The 19,190-nt window shown below is 37.4% G+C and overlaps 1 protein-coding gene across 6 annotated transcripts in view; it reads right to left on the bottom strand.

The window, feature by feature from the left end:
* Nucleotides 1–2,558: 2,558 nt before the first annotated feature.
* The window catches only part of ZDHHC21 (zinc finger DHHC-type palmitoyltransferase 21), a 52,237-nt gene continuing 35,605 nt past the window's right edge, over nt 2,559–19,190 (bottom strand). For 4 of the 6 annotated variants that reach the window (XM_044427626.1, XM_044427625.1, XM_044427624.1 and 1 more), the window contains 2 exons: nt 12,340–12,383; nt 2,559–11,913 (listed from right to left, as the gene is read on the bottom strand). In XM_044427626.1, coding sequence (XP_044283561.1) covers nt 11,781–11,913; nt 12,340–12,383 — 177 coding nt within the window. In that variant the 3' untranslated portion in view covers nt 2,559–11,780. Of the gene's footprint in view, nt 11,914–12,339; nt 12,384–14,021; nt 14,104–19,190 lie in introns of all 6 variants that reach the window. The other 2 variants (XM_044427630.1, XM_044427628.1) reach the window with 2 other exon arrangements.

Genomic DNA, 19,190 nt, shown 5'->3' on the forward strand with positions numbered 1-19,190 from the left:
TACAAATAATAATATAATAATAATAATAACAACAATAATGGCATAACACACACACCTGTGTATCACTTTTAAGAATGCTGAATAACTTTCTGAAAGTAATTTATATTTTAAAAGATTGAATATATTTAGGAAAACTTAATAGGAATGGTAAGTAGGATGCTACAGTTGGAGTGAGCACACATGTACCCCCCCCCCCACGCACACACGGATGCACGCGTGGACATTTGGTCTCCTTGTACTATCAGGAGGCTTTTAATCCAGCAGAATGGGGGAGGTGATGATCTTCCCCCTCCAGTCCTGAATGTCCCCCTAAGATCTCCCCAAAGAGTTGTGGGATCCTCTGGAACAATGAAGGTGGTAGCACTGGAGAATGCAGATGGAAAGGAAGCATTTAAACATATGGTCCACCAGCTCCAGCCTGATGTCATGCAGCCCAGCAAGAGCTGCTCCATGTCATTTTTCTGTGATATAATTTGTCTCCATGGTATAGTGCATTTATTTTGTCTTTAGAGTTTTTTCCTTATCATAGCAGACAAAGCAGCTACTATATTCCAGCAGGTGCAGCTTTAAGAGGAGTCAGTTTTTAAATTATGAGCAGCAGCTTTTTACATTCACATACCCTTAACTCATTAACTAATTGGATACAGAAGGCCATTATGACTAGGACTCAGTCTTTAATCATCAGCATTGTAAGCTGTGAAATTACTCTTCTACTGTAGGCTGTGTTAACATTGTATGTGGCTGTTTACAAGTCCGTGACCTTTCTACTTATGCATGGCAGGTGGGGTAACAAGGAATGTAATATCTCAAGAATGTCTTTCTATGTCTACCTGTGTCCAAAACCTGATGCTTCTGATTTCTTCAGGGCTTGGTGTGTGTTTTTATGTGTGATGGAAGGATTTAATTTTCACTCTTGATCAGATCTCTCTCTTTTAACTTCAGAGACAGCAAAGTTGGATCAACACAAAACAACTTGCAATTGTTCTTAATACAATGCAAATAATTACAAGAGAACTAGCCAGTGATACTCTGCTACCCTGCCCAATTCTTCAAACTAGTGTTTCTTGCTTGTTCCCAGTTGCTCTAGCCATGGATCTTGCTGGCACATAAGCAGCTGTCCTTTCATGCAATCCTCTATACATTTACTCAAAAGTAAGTCCCAAGTGAATGTGTATATGTGAATGTGTATGCCCTGTAGCAAAATCCTACAATAGCAATAGAACAATGTCATATCAGGTACAAAGTAATGCGCGCTCTCCTATTTGAAGAGAAAGGGGCAATAGCTTTGCAGCCACTGCCAATATGAATTTCAGTGACCATACTTCTGTACATAAACAATTTGGTAGTGTTCATCACAGTCAAGTCCATTAAAAACCCCTTAGCAGGTTTGGGATGCTGTGCATTTGCTTACCGCTGCGGGTCTCTACAAACTCCATGGAAATTGGTATGGGTGATTTGGAAGCAAAGCCAATTTTGATCATAAACCAATAGTTCAGCAAAGGGGAAATTTGAAAAAGGCTAAACAAAAAAGGGGATGGGTAATCAGAAAATAGCCCAGACTTTCCGTTAAAAAAAACTTAGCTGCACTGCATTCAGACTAATGCATCCTCCATCCTTCCTCAAGCCTGTTTACTCAGCTGGATGTCCAGAGGGTCCAATTTTCCTTCCAATTGCCCTTGCACGCTAATGTAATTGCTGCTCATATGGGTAATTGGTCAGCCTACAGCAGTGTTAGCATGCATTTGCTCATCTGTACTACCTGGCAGCTTCTCAAAATTAAGTTTCAACCTCCAAATACTGTTGAATACATTAAAAGAAGGACAAGCTCACAAAGAATATTTGCAAATGCTATGCTAAGAAAACAGACAAATGTGGATAGGAAACATCTTCACAGAGGAAGATTTGATCCAAGCTTTTTAATTTAACAAGTAAGTACATGCACTTCTGGAGGCAAATTTTCACAAATGGATTATCCTCTATGTAGGAACACATCAGCCAGGTTTGGACAACATGCAGTAGCTCAACCCACAACAAACTGCCATCTTGAATCTGCAATTCCCACTCAACTTTTGTCAGATTGTGCAATAGTTGTCATATTGTGCAATTACCACACAATGGTTGTCATATTGTGCAAACCTGTCAAATTTGCCAAATCTTACAACCATGGTTCTTTTGAAGGTTGCTTAAGTGTTAAACAACCCTGCCAACCAGGTTCATACAACATAGCAACCACTGCAACCCTCCTTTGGGGGTTTAATGGTCAAAATGTCCACCAGCATGCCTGCTGCAGTGATCATACAAACTGGCCCAATATTTATGTACAATGTTTAACTTCTGTGAAGAAGCCACTGCATCTAATGAAACTAGGGTAACAAATACCAGGGTGGTCATGTCAACAGAAGATTGATAAAAATGTGTTTGGTTCTATTTTTTTTTTTTTTAAGTATGAAGTACTTAGTTACATATTTGTTCCAGATGTGACTCTTCTAGTAATACAGTATTAAAGTTTAACATTTCTTGAAAATATTCCTAAATTAGAATTAAATACTCCAAAATGGTATAATTTTAGCATTTTATATAGTATATTGAATTTTACAGAAAAATTCACACACAATTGTTTATTTAAAAATAAGATTTCCAAAAATACAGTACAGAATACCTTTCAATAGAAGTAAACAAGATCACTAAAGCTGAACAATTTAATAAGGAAAATCAGAGATTCTACATGAATAAAGTCACCAACAGAAATACAAAAATATTCTTTATAAAGCAGACACATATATTACTTTGGGATCTTACTACTTCAGTAATAGCACAGTAAGGTTTTCCTATTTTGGTACTGTCCAAATATATACATCTCTCAATCATATCTCTCATCATCCTCCAATCATCTTTTATTAAATACAATACATTTGTTAAATACTAGACATCTTCACAATGCCAAATGTAAACAATTTTAAAGTATTACTTAGATCCAACCTAGTTACAAGAAGTGAAAAATAAGCAGATTAGGTATGATGTAAAATGTTAGATTTTATATACTACAGAATATACTTTATTATGGCACTTAGGCTGACTATTGTACAGAAGAGAGATTTCATAAGACTTTAAATATAACAGAGAAGAAAGCAATTTCAAGTATATTAAGAGTGTACTGTGTATTACCCCACCATCCTGTAAACATGCAGCAAGCACAATACCTGAATACCTTGAGAATAATGTATTCACATTACATCCTGATGATGCTTCTATGGTTATATACATATTACTCTATAGAAGGCAATGGGATTGTGCTAGGCATACAGGGAAGTGATTTGGGCCCCGTTGATTTTAATTGCAGGTAAATCCATTCCTAGGGTCCTTCCAGGCAGTTTCCCCTCTATGTCCTGTGTTTCAACTGAAAGGAATTATTGCTCCATAGAAATTCTGTAGGAAGTTGCTCCAATGTGTAATAGCTTATCAGAGTTAACTGACCAACTATGATAAAGTAATCAAGTGGTCATTTAGTTTTCCCTGACAGCAGGCTTGCAAAGATCATAGCCAGACATACCATCTGAAACATGCCCTAGGTCACACATTACCTTTCTGAGGTATGCAATACAGCAGTGATTGAGAAATAAAGATGCAACTGTTGCCATGTGTTCATCATATTCATGCTACAGGGAAGTAGATGGAAGCTTCTTCTGTAAAACCATTTTCTTTCTATTTCCTGAGAGCAGTTAGAATTGAATATATAACTACACCCATAAACCAGACTTAACCTTTTACATTGAGATCTTTTTAAGCTTTATGCCTTATTTATAGTTCAGAAGCAAATGCAGATAGCCTTACGTTTAGTAACTATGACATTTAAAGAGTTGCTGCTCAGGAAATCCTAGCTTTTCCAGTTAAGATTTAGGTTTATCAGACTATAGAACACAAGCTCTTGGCCCTATTGTTATAGGTTATGAGCAACCTGAGGCTGAATCAGAGACTAACAGGAAGGACAATGTAAGGTTACTGAAACCAAACATCCAGGTATAACCCTAAACATACTTACACACACACAAAGACACACACTTCCATTTACCCTGTACAGGAGAACTGCAGCAGTGCTTATTTTTCATTTTAAAAGATCACACAAAGATTGTTTGATAAATATACAATATTTGCAGGAACATATAAAATATGACTTTACCTGTATTCAAACACACACTACCAACCTGAAATTGGTTTTGCACCCAGCAAGAACTAACCTCATTAAATCTGCCCAAGTCCTCCATTCCATCCTGTTACAAAATGGGAATATTGAGGCTTTCCTATCATGACCAAACTTACTTAAAAGCTAGAGCCCAACACTAAGGTCAATGAGATTTATGCCAAACATGTCTGCATATTATTGCTACTCTAATGAGATGAAGTGGAGACTTAAACCATTTACTTGTTCAAAGTAACTTGCCTGTGAGCCCAAAAGATACAGTAGCATGTAAGAGAATGGCCCGATTTCCATGGGTTTGAATGAAGCTGGACTTCACTTAGAGTGTTTAGTCAGATTCCATAAAAACTGTTCTCTTAGAGGTACCTTTTATTATTCCTAGTGTAGATTATGAAGTTATATGTGTCTAACTAGCTAGCATCTTCTCTCAACAGAATGGTATTTATTGACATAATGGATTCTCTTTCCCTCTGTTGTCCCCTGAAATCTGTTCTGGAGGACTGGGAAAATTCTCCAGCACAGATATGGGAAGGGCTATGGAATGAGCAGAGGAACAGAAAGTTCCATTACACATACGGAAATCCATTTGAGCAACACTGGATGTCATATTGAACTATTTTCAGCCTAAACTACAACACAGACACATCAAAATGCATACAGTAGTTTGATCTACAGAACACAGCTATTACACACACATTAATAGCATATTGATCCTAAACTTTCTGCATCTCATCTATGACTAAAATCTTAGGTACTAAAGTAAAATGTTCAAAGTTAGTTTCACTCTTAAATGTTATATTTAATCAGAATATTGAATCAATTTAAATCAGTGGAAGTAAAACACAATATTAATGTTGCATTTTTCATTACTGAATTTTTTCTAATTTCAAAGCCCAATATTTCATTTTTCAGTCGTGATATGCTTTCACTGTGAACAATTTTCATTTCACATGCTTTGTATGTGCCTCTGAATTCACAGAATTGTTAACTCCCAGCAACCAAGATTAATATTGTTAATCTCATTTATTACATTTATGTTGCAGCAGCTTTCTAAGATATGTTTTTGTATATTGCAGAAGAAACAAAATATTCCTAGCAAATGCTAATCAATTTGCTTCATTCTGTCACACTTAAAAATGTATTCTGTCCAATGCATTATCAATTTTCATCTATTTCTACATCATATTACATCCCAGTCAAGCTATGCTGCAAGCTGAATGAACTGAAAGGTAATTTTTAAACAAGTGCATAACTTGTCATATCAGGTGAATTGCCTTGAGATGTTTGCCTTGTTTGTCTCTATGAGGTAGGTAACCATTATTCCTAAGACTATAATTCTATGCCTGGGAGTAACTCTAACTGCACACAATGGGATTCACCATGGACTCCATGGGTTTCCCTAGCAATACGAAAGGCAGGAGTGGTGCCTCAAGAACTGAAACCAGTTATCACTTAAATGTCCAAACAATGATCTGGAGCACTAAAGGTGGAAATTGCTGAAAGAGAGCCCTAGCAGAGACCCCAGCGCCAGAATGCTGGGTGCTCATACTGGCTGTGGGGGGCTTACTTACAAATAGTCAATAAAACCATCACCAATGTTTGGATTAGAATTATCTTCTAAACTCACAATAATAGAAAGGTTTAGCTATCTAATAGGACTAAGGCATCTAATTAACTTAGGACAAGGAAGAGAAGACGGCTCCTGTGCTAACCAAGGGAGGCCATGCAAAGTTGCACTAGCTACATTCTACACTAAAAGAGGATATAGGTGGTTCTGAGAACAGTGGACCTAATCTGGCTCTGCTGACCTTTCCTAGGCATTGTATTATGCATCCGTGGCAGTGGTACAAACATGGATTAGTTCAGGAGTTTTAAAAAATATGCTCTGAGATCCAACCAGGTTTACAATATATAGAATAGAAATATATTTAACATATGACAAATCCAGTTTTATAAAGGCTGTGCATGCTGTAATATAAAGCTCCAAAGCTGATAAAAACAAACTGTTTTCTTTGGTACAGGCAAGTGTTGAATTATTCTTCATTTTACTAGTGAGATGCCATGAAATGGTGGAATGTATATAGAAACACGGCCATAAAGAAAGACTGTACCTGAGTTAGTTGTCTGTTATGGCATTAGACTCCCCATCAGTAAGCCTGGAGCATAAACATATTTCAAGACTACAATGCCATTTCTAATTACAAATATGTCCTGATGTATCTGTTATTAATTATAATAGTTTTCCTTTACTGCCACAAAAGGTTAAGAAACCTGGCCATGTCTGCATGAATGTTAACTCTATTTTGCCTCTGTATCAATCTCTTCATTTGGCATTTATAAATCTGATCATAGTTCATTGTGCATTATTTCCCACTAAAATGTCTGAAAATAAAAAGAGAGGATCTGTTCACAATTTCTCACCTGGACAGGGGGATATTAAAACAGGATTACAATGAGATTGTTCAGCCCGTGTAGAGGCACTATGTTCACTCAATCACTTTGAAGTCCAGGAAGAAGCTGCTACAGCACTCTTGATTCAATGTACATGTGCAAGACACATAATCAGTCAGTGTAGTGGTTAGGAGTGCTGCACTGGGATTCGCAAGATCTGGGTTCTAGTCCCCACTCAGCCATTTAATTCACTAGGTTGCCTTGGACCAGTCCCAGACTCTCAGTCTAATCTATCTCAAAGAGTTATTGCTATGAGGGTAAAATAAAGAGGAGGAGAACCTTGTAGGGAGTGTTGGATTCCTTACAAGAGAAAGAAAAGCAAGGTAATTGCCATTATTATATTGCATGTATATCTTGCCTTTTTTCCTCTTGTGAAGAACCCAAGGCAGCTTATAGAAACTCTATTTTATTCTGACAACAAAAACCTGTGATGTAAGTTAGGCTGAGAGTGAATGACTGGCCCAAGGTGACCCAGTGAGCTTCATGACCAAGTGCAAGCTGGAACCTAAATCTCCCTGGTCTCCAGTACAACACTCTAACTACCATACCACACTGGACCAAAGTTTTTCCTCACTCCAGGCTTCCCAGAATGCACAGGGAGATCTCCAGACCTCTCAATCCATGTGGGAAGATGCAGTGCTTAACTTCTATTGTGTGAGGTTTGTAGGCTGCATGCTGGGGGTGACAGAAAGACCCTCAGAAATCCCAGCAAATAGTGGAGCACAACAGGGTCATTATCTACTTGGACTGCTGGTCATCACAAGGCAGCAGTCAGTAACTGTGCCAGGCTGCCCCATGTTTCTCCAGCCATGGGTAGTGTCCCATGATCAGTAGTAGAAATACACCCTGCCCAGCGTGCAGAGGGCAGGATCATCCAGGATGTTTCTAATGGGCAATAATGAATTAAGATCAATTTTTATATAACATAGATTTGGATGTACATAGATAAATATGTACCAAGGGGTCAAACTAGATGGTCCAGGAGGCCCCTTCTGACTTCCTCTGTTTCTATGTTTCTCAATACTGCCAATTCTATAGTATGTATGAGACCATTGCTCTAGTCCACCTAGGGAACAGAAGAGTTAAAACTAAAGAAACTCATCATCATGAAAACAGCAGTGCTGGTAATTATCTGAAAGGTACTATGATGGAATGCTAAATTAAGACATTAAAATGGCCTTTAATTAATAAAGTAATTCTACCTTGAATATATATCAATTATTTAAGTGACAAAAACTAGACATTCCCAAAACCACCTCTTAGAATGTGTAATCCTTAGCGCTTTATGAACATTATGCACTTTTAAACTACCTCAGTTCAGCCATCTAAAAATTAAGGGATTATAAACAAATAGCACAGATGCAAAATAGGGTAAAACTTTAAGCAGCTGTCCTAGTTATATTAAACATATTTAGTTCCAACTAATCTCTCAATTTATTATCCTAATGTTATCTTTCAGATCTATCAGGAAAGGAATTTCCTAGGATTTAAATCTGGGTTTAGTCATTATGAGGAGAACCAACAGGGCTATTAATATTAAAAGGAGGTAATATGAACACGGCCTCCCTACTTCATTTTAACTGACATCATCACTGTATTTTAATATGGAATTAAAATAGAAACTGTATAATTAAAAGTACAGGAATTGTTAAAGGTATAAAAATACCTGTGACCTGGGTTCCGAAGAGTAAATACTATCCAGAAATGACACACCTTCTGAGAACTGACAAAAGATTGACTGATTAGAGCAGGGCTAGGCAACATCTTATGCATTCTTTTGAAAGTCTGAGAAGTCACCCTGGACACAACCATAAAATGGCTGCCATAGGTGGACAAACAACCTTCCCACAGACATGAAAGCAAAACAAGATAGCAGCAGCTAGAGGCTTTGAATCCCAGTTGCCAGTAATAAAACATAAAAATGTTTTTAAGATAAAATTTGGGAATATGGGTAAGTACCAAGAAAAGTTTCTGAGCTCTATGTTCTCTACCTCTGTATCATAGTATAATATAATTGGCATTTGTCCTATGCATGTAGGCCTCTAGTGCTTCAGTGTCAAGGCTGAGTACTGATGTTACAGCAAGCACACACATCCATATTCATCTTGCTGTTCCTAATAGGAACATTGGCAAATCAGGGGTACAGTGTCCAAATGTTAGTGTTTCTTTCCTTCTAGTCATTCAGGGACATCTCATCTAAGCATGTTTTTTGGCTCAAATATACTCTTCTGTGAAAAGATAGACATGCTGATACTTTACTTATGGCTTTCTTAATTTAGAATGGCAGTGGAATGCCATTCAGTGGAATGCCAATGCCATTACACAAGTCAGCCAAGAGAGGGCACTTTGAGAACAAGAGAAGGACTGATCTCTCAAGCTCATGGTTCATGTGGTGACTTCTAGAACTGAACTGGTTTTAGGAATGTATAAAAAATGACCTTAAATGAATGCTTTGCAAAAGACATGTTTCATAACATTTGCTCACCCTAACTTAAGCAATAGCCAATTAAAGAGAAAGTAGTAACAAATTGAACAAAAGCTCAATACTTTTAAGTGTTAGTTCTCAAATTGATTTTTTTAAATAAATGGGTATTAGTATACAGAACAATTGTTCTGTTTAGTATCAAAATTTATTATTATTACATTTCTAAATGTTAAGTTAGAGGATCCAGTTCACAAACAATCCTAGTGAAAAGGATCACTAGTTATATCCCTTACAAAGAAAACATATACACTAATTGAGCCTAAAATTTCCAAGGGTTTTGTGACTTTTGGAAGATTAGCATTCTTAATTCTTTTTTAAATAAAACTGTATGGAGTAAGTCTAAATATATTTCAGCTTTCCTAAAACCTGATTTAAACACAACCAAGCACACAACTCAAATTAAGACATGAGTGATTAAACCAAACCATGAAGTAATTGCTGGGTCATCTTCATTACAATGCTGATGCCATCAAAATTACCAGGAAAAACAATGTTCAGCAAAGGGTGGAAACTTGTACAGAGCAAGTCTTTAAAAAGCCCTAAGCACTGTTACATTTGAGCTCTACCAGAATGTTCTTACTGTCTGGAAACTATTTGCTAATAACAATCTGATGTTAACCATCTCTTAGACACACTGCAGAACAGTACACCTGGTTCTGCTTTTGTATGGCAGGACAGAAGGATGAGCTAGTTACTATCTAACATCAGTCATAGGTGCTTATTCCATGTACCATCTTACCTTTATGCAATTTTTATGTGCCGCATCACATGGCCTGCAAATTGCTGGAGTGCAAATGCTGCAATCTTTCACATGCAAAATTATGTGAAGCACTACTCAGACAATTTGTCTGTGGAAGCATCTTATTTAAATTGGACCTAAAGGAAGGTCTAGACCATGGTTCACAGGTCTCAACTGAGAGGTATCATTTATCAATACCTGCCCCTGTAACGACTGGCTTCACTGTTGGATATGGCTGGACGCATAGATCTGGTAGGCACAAAGGAAGCTGTGCAAGGCCACAGGCTGAAGGGACTCAGGTTGACAATACCATGGGGTGAGGTGGGGAGTTATTGCAAGGCAAGGTCAGAGAAAAAGCGGTAGCACAACATAGCTACTTCTGTGCCAATACTGAAACTAGGATTTCCTTGCACTGGCATCGTGTCATCACCCCTTGAATCTGTGAACTGTACTCCTCACAAAGAACTTGGTCACAACATGTTGCTTATGTCCAGTGAATAAGCCTTTTGAACAGCAGACTTTAAACACTATCTTGTAAAATTTAGAAGATTTCATACTGACCAGTATCTGACACAAATCGTAAACCACAGCACAGATCCAAGATGCAGACCACCATTTTGAACAGCTCTAATCTTGTTATATGGGCATATGCTGCTTCATTTCACCTTTTATATCCACTGGACATACTGAATTAGAACATTATATGCAGTAGCTAATGTTTAACATCCATATTTACTATATAAATATCATTTTAAAAATATGCCCAACATATATTACCCAATCTATAAACATCTGAAATTTAAATTCTAAATATTACTAGCAGTGGCTATACAAAACAAATATAATTGTGGGAACAACACAGTATATGTTTATACCACATATTATGATTTGTAAAAACTACAGGCACAATCAAATACAGGCCAAAAATTAAGCAGTTAACACAATCCTGTGCATTTTACTCATAATTAAGTTCAACAAGACCTACTCCCAGTGTGTATAAGAGTACAACCAGGGTCCAGGAAAGTTTAAGCCAGAATAAATTAGCTTTTAAGGTGCTACAAGGCTCTGTCGTTTTGGCTACAACAGTCTAAAATGGCTACTCTTCTGGAACTGGTTGAACATGTACTTTACTCTTCCAGTGAAACCAACAGAACTTAAAAGGAGCTCAATAAAGGCTACATGGTGACATCCCAGTATGCATTTCTAATACACATCTACCACACAGGGCTATTCATTGCATTTACAAACTGAGAAAGGAAAACATTTTTTTTCCAATTTACAGTAACATTAGGTTGGGCTTTTCTTTTTACACTAGAATACTAAAAACACATCTGTATAAAACTAGGGACTTGAGACACACAACTGACCTTCCTTTAAAAACACTATTAACATGCCATCCTTTCCAGAGACAAACATGTACATCATGTATCATAAATAAAAGGCATTGAGGATGCTAAACCAGATTAGCAGGAAAGGAATTTCATCCAGGAAGTATTAATAAAAAAGAATTAAAAAATCAAGGCAGACAAGACACATTTCAAACTTATTGATCTGTGTAGATAACAGAGTTTCTATCAAAACGTATCAGTGTATTATCCAATATCAAAACAAAAATGTTGTACCATTTGTAGAGCAAACACTGTGTTTGTTATTAAGCTCAAATACTATAGTAATTCCTCTGGAAAGCTAATTTGAAAGTAAGTACACTTTAAAAGCAAACAGAGAAATGTACATTAATCCCAAAACGGAATCAAGATCATTATTATTAAAATAAAGCCTGGGGCACATTGTGATGTCTAAGATTGGTGGGTAGATTTTAATTGACTTGAAGACTGTCATAGTTCTATTATCACAAAACCTGCAATGCACTTCCAGCATGGAGGACCCATCTGTGCCCACCATCCATCTGTTTAGACATGATTGGCAAAGTGGTAGGGAACTCGCAGTGGTCGCCTTTGCCTGAAAGGAATAAACCACAGGATCTTCCAGCGAGTGCCAAAAACTTCTGAGAAGGTCTGCTGCCATGGCTTTCGGGGTCTCGATCTACAGACGACAGCATTATTAGTGAAAGACAGCACTCCCATGGTGCACTTCAGTCAACTAGAACAATACAGATTGGCTGGGGATCCATTACTTGACTCTGATGAATTGCATCCCAGCCACCACAAGCACAGCTTTTCTTTCACTACAGCATGCAGCTGAGACTGAACTATAAGAAACACAAACTGTATCTGTATCAACCAAAGGCGATCTTAAAGCAAAGATGATCCTCATGGCCAACAAAGTGTTTGCTAACAAAAACTCTTTTTTTCCTGCTTTCAAAGCATAGTTCTGCGGGTTTTAGATAAGAAAGAATATTCTGAAATTGCTTTTCATTAAAAAGCCCTCCAAAATAAGACATGCAAAGCTTTCGTTGACAACTTTTGACTCAAAGAAAACCTTTAGCAACCCCCACACAAAAATACTTACATTTCTTCACAGCAGTTTGCCAGTTTTTCTATACTTGTCGTGTCCTGTTATGGAGAAAATGAATTTTTAAAATAATCAGTCCTATGATGAAGATACAAAGTAAGTTTCCTCTAGAAGTATACACTATTGATAATATACATACAATGTATAGAACCAGAGATGTAATATGGAGATTTTTCAAAAACAGAAACTTATCTGGAAATGTTTGCAGTGCTTTATTTTTCTGTGGAAAACTGTACATTTTATGAATTTGTAGCAGTAAATATCCCAATTGCAAACAGAATATCATGCAAGTTAAGCAGCTTCAAAGTTGTAATTAATGCTTTTCAGACTGTTGTTGTTATAAATGTTGTAGTGATATTAGTAAGTAGTAATAAGTAGTGATAGCAAAAGTGAAATTGCCACAAGCACCTCAGTGGAGTGAGTTGAATAATGGGTAGATGATTGGTTGTCAGTGTAATTAGTTTTTTAGGCTGAGAAAAGTAATTAATGTTCCAACAGTTTTCAATACCCATTTCCCCTCTAAATTTAAACAACATAAAGGAAGTCTTTAAGAGAATATAGTCTTAAAATATGTGTAAGTGTTCCAATAATTTCTATATAACAATTAAGACTGCAATCCTATGCATACTTCCCTTGAAGTAAGCACAGTGGGGCTTACTTCCGACTATACATACATAGGATTTATCTGTAAAAAAACATTAACAGCACAATCCGACACAAGTCTACTAAGAAGTCCCATTGCATGCCAGGTAAGTTGATACAGGATTCCACCCAAGCATGCTTTAATTTTTTCCTTAAATACCTGTGGTGTAATGGGCATTAAATAACACAGGGTGCTTCCTTGTTTACTAAATACAAGTAAAACAAGCATGCTAATTTAGGGCACTCTCTAGAGAAGTTGAAATTTTTCTGACATAAATGACCTTGTGCAAATTAGTTGAATTTTCTCATGGGTTTTCCCTGGAATAAATTCCAATTCGACATTTCAGGAAACCCCACCACACTGCATGCAATGGGGAAAAAATCTAATTGTGTTACAGATATTCAGTAAATATATCCTGTACTAAAGAACCTGTTTTAATACACACATTTCCTAGAACAAAATCTACCATCTACCTTGACATTTTTTGCAGTAGCCTGCTACTCAGTGAAAATAAATTGCTTTTCCATTCACTGGGGGGGGGGGTGTTATTTATTGTATAATTTAGTATTTATTTATTTTATTATTTCTGTATTTATTTATGTGTTGTGAGCCGCCCCGAGGCTTTGTTGCGATGGGGCGGCATAGAAATGTTTTAAATAAAATAAATAAAATAAAATATGGGTTCCATGCTCAACCACCTAATTAGATACAGTTATTCATTTGCTTATGCATGTGGCTAACTGTAACTGTGGCCAAAATGAACGTTTACCTAGTGTGCAATACTGTGCATATTTAGTCAGAAAGTCTTGTAATTCCCAGCATTGCCTAGCCAGCCACAATGACAAAAACTGATAAGCAGTTTTCACAGACTCTTAAACAACTATTACAGTGTAATTATTGTGAAATTCCTTGAGATCCAGAAGATAGTAGCATATTAATGAAACAAATAAAAATAGATTGGTTATATAGAGAAAATCATCATCTTGAGTTATTGCTGCAAATACATTTTAAAATAAAGTTCTTATTAAAAAAAAACCTGAAATATCTTGTGAGATTGCTGATTTTTTCAAAGGAACTGAACTGTTGTAAGTGGTGCAGAGAGCTTCAGTTATTGGGTACTACAGAAATGAAATAAAATAAAATAAAAATTAGAATCACCTCCTGAATGATAGTCTCCTACCACATACACCTGCCTGAGCCCTAAGATTATCTTTAGCAATTGTTCTTCTGGATACCCTGCAGAAGGAAGTGTGGTGAGAGAATATTAAGAAGAGGGCCTGTTCTATTGCGGCACCTGGGATATAGAAAGAGCTTTCTAGAGAAACTTGCCTATATGGTATTCTTTTCAGTGCCTTAGTATTTTCCCAGTCATTATAGTGTTCAATTTCTGTTGTTTTAAATTTGTTACCATACTTTAAATCTTTACACCTCTACTAGGTTTTATTTTTTCATTATTTTAATTTCATATTACAATTTAATTTTCTATATTGTATTTCATCATGATGCATTTTATGGCATTAATTGTGAGCCACAAGAAAACTTTAGCTATTGGGTGGTATAAAAATGAAACAAATAGAGTAAAATGATTTAAAAACACAAATTACAATAAATTAAAGCATATGTTTTATCTTAATATACATATATTTTGGTTGTTTGAACTAACGCACCATTGCACTCATTTCACATGGTAGCAAAGTTATGCTCAAAATCCTACAAGCTAGGCTTCAGCAGTATGTGGACCGAGAACTACCAGAAGTACAGGCAGGATTTCAAAGAGGGAGAGGAACTAGAAATCAAATTGCCAACATATGCTGGATCATGAAGAAAGCAAGGGAGTTCCAGAGAAACATCTACTTCTGCTTCATTGACTATGCTAAAGCCTTTGATAGTGTGGAGCACAACAAATTGTGGCAAGTTCTTAAAAGAGATGGGAGTACCAGGCCATCTTATTTGTCTTTTGAGAAACCTGTATGCGGGTCAAGAAGCAACAGTGGGAACTGGACAGGGAACCACTGATTGGTTCAAAATTGAGAAAGGAGTTTGGCAAGGCTGTATACTGTTGCCCTGTCTATTTAACTTACATGCAGAGCACATCATGAGAAAGGTGGGGCTAGATGAATCACCAGTTGGAATCAAAAGATTGTCCAGAGAAATATCAACAACCTTAGATAGGCAGATACCACTCTAATGGCAGAAAGTGAAGAGGAACCAAAGAGCCCCGTGATGAAGGTGAAGGAGGAGAACGCAAAAGTTGGCTTGAAACTCAACATTAAGAAAACTAAGATCATGGCTTCTGGTCCTATCACTTCCTGGCAAATAGATGGGAAAAAAATAGAGGTAGTGACAGATTTTATTTTCCTGGGCCCCAAGATCACCGCAGACAGGGACTGCAGCCAAGAAATTAAAAGACATTTACTCCTTGGGAGGAAAGATAAGGCAAATCTGGACAGCATACTAAAAAGCAGACATCACCCTGTCGACAAAAGTGCGTATCGTCAAGGTTATGGTTTTCCCAGTTGCTATGTATGGCTGTGAAGGTTGTATCATAAGGCAGGCTGAGCGCCGAAGAATTGAGGCCTTTGAATTGTGGTGCTGGAGAAGACTCCTGCAAGTCCCTTGAACTGCAAGGAGATCAAACCAGTCAGTCTTAGAGGAGATCAACCCTGACTGCTCTTTAGAAGGCCAGATATTGAAAGATGAAACTCAAATACTTTGGCCACCTAATAAGAAGGAAGGACTCACTGGAGAAGAGCCTAATGCTGGGAACAACTGACGGCAAAAGAAGGGGACGGCAGAGAATGAGATGGTTAGATGGAGTCACTGAAGCAGTCTGTGTGAGCTTAAGTGGACTCTGGGGGATGGTGGAGGACAGGAAGGCCTGGAGGAGTGTTGTACATCAGGTTGCGATGGGTTGGATGCGACTTCACGACTAGCAACAACAGTTTTGGTATCTACAGTGATATGCTGTCCAATTTTGTTATTTCATAGCTGTTTTTTTCAAATACTGGAACAATTAACGTTCACCACTGTTTCCTTCACTTAACCTAAGTTACAGCCCTTAAAAGGCTACTTGGCAGTTAGACAGGCAGCTCAGCAATCTCAGATAAGCTACCTTAGACTGACAGAATAGAAGAAAATAAAACATTGCCATTTAAAGGTTAAGTGCTGAATAGTGCTGGTAGCTGAACTTTTAGTCCCTCAGTGTACCCATCCAAGTATTCCTTCCAAGCAGATGGGATAATCTGAAATTTACCCTGAATTGGAAGAGGACCTATTTACCCCAAAATGTGAAAAAGAGATTAAGAGTAACCTAAATATTTTAGCAGGCAGACTCATGGCAATGAATGTGATGCAGCTTGCTTTTTTCTGACTGCAGTTGAAAAATGAGCAAAAAATTCAAAGTTAAAAGGATAAAACCCAATTCCTAGAACACCATCCCACCCTGACATGAAATGTTTGTCATTCATTTCTGCCTGACCATCAAAAATAATGAATTGTAGGAATTTAATCTCTCTCTCTCTAAAATTCTATGCTGGATCTTATCATGTCTAGCATACTGTTTCCACTGTGGCTAGCCAGATGCCTCATTGGGAATCCCACAAGCAAGACATGAATGTAAGGGCACCTTTCCACTTGCACTCCCAAGCAACAGATACAAACAACCCCATCAGTGATTGGGATTCTCAGCTGTCCAAAAGAACAGTACTTTCTGAAGTGTAAGATCATCAAGAAATAACCCTAATCACAATTGCACTGTGTAGAGCAGCCAAATCAAACTTCAGTTTGTGTAAAATGCAATGGCAAAACAAATAGCAGAGACCATATCATTTGAACATGAAACACCAATTCTGGCCCTTATGAACTATATACTGTGTATTGCTGTATATTTTCTAGCCCAATTCAAGGTGCTGTTTTCAATCTACAAAGGCTTACATGGAGCAGAACTGCCTCTCCTGGTAGGAACCTACCCATACACTATGAGCATCATGACAGGTACTCTTCTACGGGAGGATCAGAGGATGGCGACAAGAGAGAAGTCCTCTCAGTGGTCCTGCCCCCAGAATATGGAATGCTTTCCCAGCAAGGTCCATGTGGTATCTTTTTAGAACCAGATTAAAACTCTTCTCTATGCCAAAGCTTTGACAGCGTATTATGAGGTTTTTCATGGATCCTAGGATTTATACTGTGTAAAACTGTTCTACATGTAATTATATAACCAGTTCTACCATATGTTACCATATTGTATTTTAAGGGTTTAATTTTTGTAAATCTTGCAGAGAGCTTTGACCCTTGGCACTATAAAAATGCAATGAATGGAACAGAATGAACTAGGGGTGCACTGTCAACAGTACTTGCTAAATACCATATAAAGATGCCAAAGGCATTTTCTCCTGGTATTTTGAGAACCTGGCATGAAGGTCATTTATCAAAATATGTGTCCTATTTTCTACCAGTGATAAAGAACTATAAACTATTTCTATTTAATCAAGTCTGTCATTCAGCTAAGTCTTACTCAAATTTTCCTGTACTGATTGTACTTTGAGGAAGACGATGGATGGATGGATGGATGGATGGATGGATGGATGGATGGATGGATGAATCTAGGAGACTAGATAGGTGAAACTTTCCAGAAAGTAATGTTACAAATCTGAGTATCTGAATTATCCAGGGTTACAATCATAACAACCACATGCACAACCCCAGTTACACACAGAGGCTTTCCCATCACTCTTTGCACTTCAGGCCCACCTTACAAAAGCTACTGTTCATTGTTGGGAAACATTTGCATTGTAATACCAAAGGATGCAGTATGGACCAAATACTTATTGCACATAAACGCCTTCTGCTGGCACCAGGTATATTTGGATTCCTGTGGGAAAAAAGTAGGTTTCCCAGGGCACACCATCCAATGGGTGGAAGCAACAGTACATACTACAGTTGTATTTATTCACTTAATTCTTTCTGTATGTAAGTGGGGAAATGTAGGAAAGAATAGACTTTGTAACTACAGCAGCTCCCAGTGTTTCAATGTTTAGTTGTACTGTTTTTTCAAGAAGATACAGATGGAAAAATTCTATATTGCATATATCTCTTGTGTACTAGATTCCAGCTGCACAGCAGCCCTTAGCACAGTATTGATTGACTCAATACCAGCTCAGAAGGAAATGTTTCGCTTTCTGAATCATCAATATTGCCTGTGGTGTTTAAGCTTTCTCTAGTTGCTGTATATTTAAATACTGACCCAGAATGACCCTGCTTAGCTCAGTACATCAGAGGAGATCACAGCTTGAAGTGACATAGCTGAGAGAAATTTCAGTAAGTAATAAAAGTAGCTAGAACACTAATGAAACAATAATGAAACAAGAATAGTAATGAAACAAGAGTATGCACCCTGTTTAAATGTATATTTAAATGTAAGAGAATTTAGAATGCTATAATTTTGCCAAAGGACTTTCCTTGTAACTGATTTGGTAGTATGCAACTGGTAACAGAACTGATGCTTTTGAAAAAGATTTACAAACTTGATGCAAAAATGTGGAAAGAAAAGAAACTTTTCATGAGATGGATATTACTTTAATGGCAGTGAATGAACTGCCCGGATAGAAGGGTACAGTCCAGAACTGAATTGCCCAAGTCAGCAGCTTTCTTCAAGGGTCAGTACTGGGTGATATTTTCTTTAATTAATGGCTTCTATGAATTCTATGTGGGGATGATTTATCCTTTCAAAATTCTGGAAAACACAAACCCCATGTAACATCCAAGTTTTGTTGAATTGCCACGTAATTGCCCTTTAAGTTGGAAAAAATGTGCAGAAAACTTCACCCCTTCAGAAGGATGAAATACTTGCAAGTACATTTCTTCCTATCTATGCTGTGGGCAGAATAGGCTGGGCTGTAACCAGGCTGTGGCTGAAATCCTGGCAAATGACACCTCTGAGGCCCTGAGGATAGCCATCAGTAAAGTTTCCCAACTAAGGAAGGCTGTCCTCCAAAATTGTCTAGGTATATACTACATCCTTGCCTCAAAGTGGGGCCTCTGAGGAGTCTTTAACTGGACTAATTGTAGCTTTAAAGTTAATTACAATGGGAACTTAATGTGAAGACTGGCTCGCATGCCCAACATATGGCCTATATAAAAATTCAAACTTGTGATGTACAAATCAATAGCTATAACTTTCATGGGTGACATCACAAAGGAGTAAAAC

The sequence above is a fragment of the Varanus komodoensis genome, unplaced genomic scaffold (genome assembly GCF_004798865.1).
Source record: "Varanus komodoensis strain SLA01 unplaced genomic scaffold, ASM479886v1 scaffold19, whole genome shotgun sequence".
Lineage (NCBI taxonomy): Eukaryota > Metazoa > Chordata > Lepidosauria > Squamata > Varanidae > Varanus > Varanus komodoensis.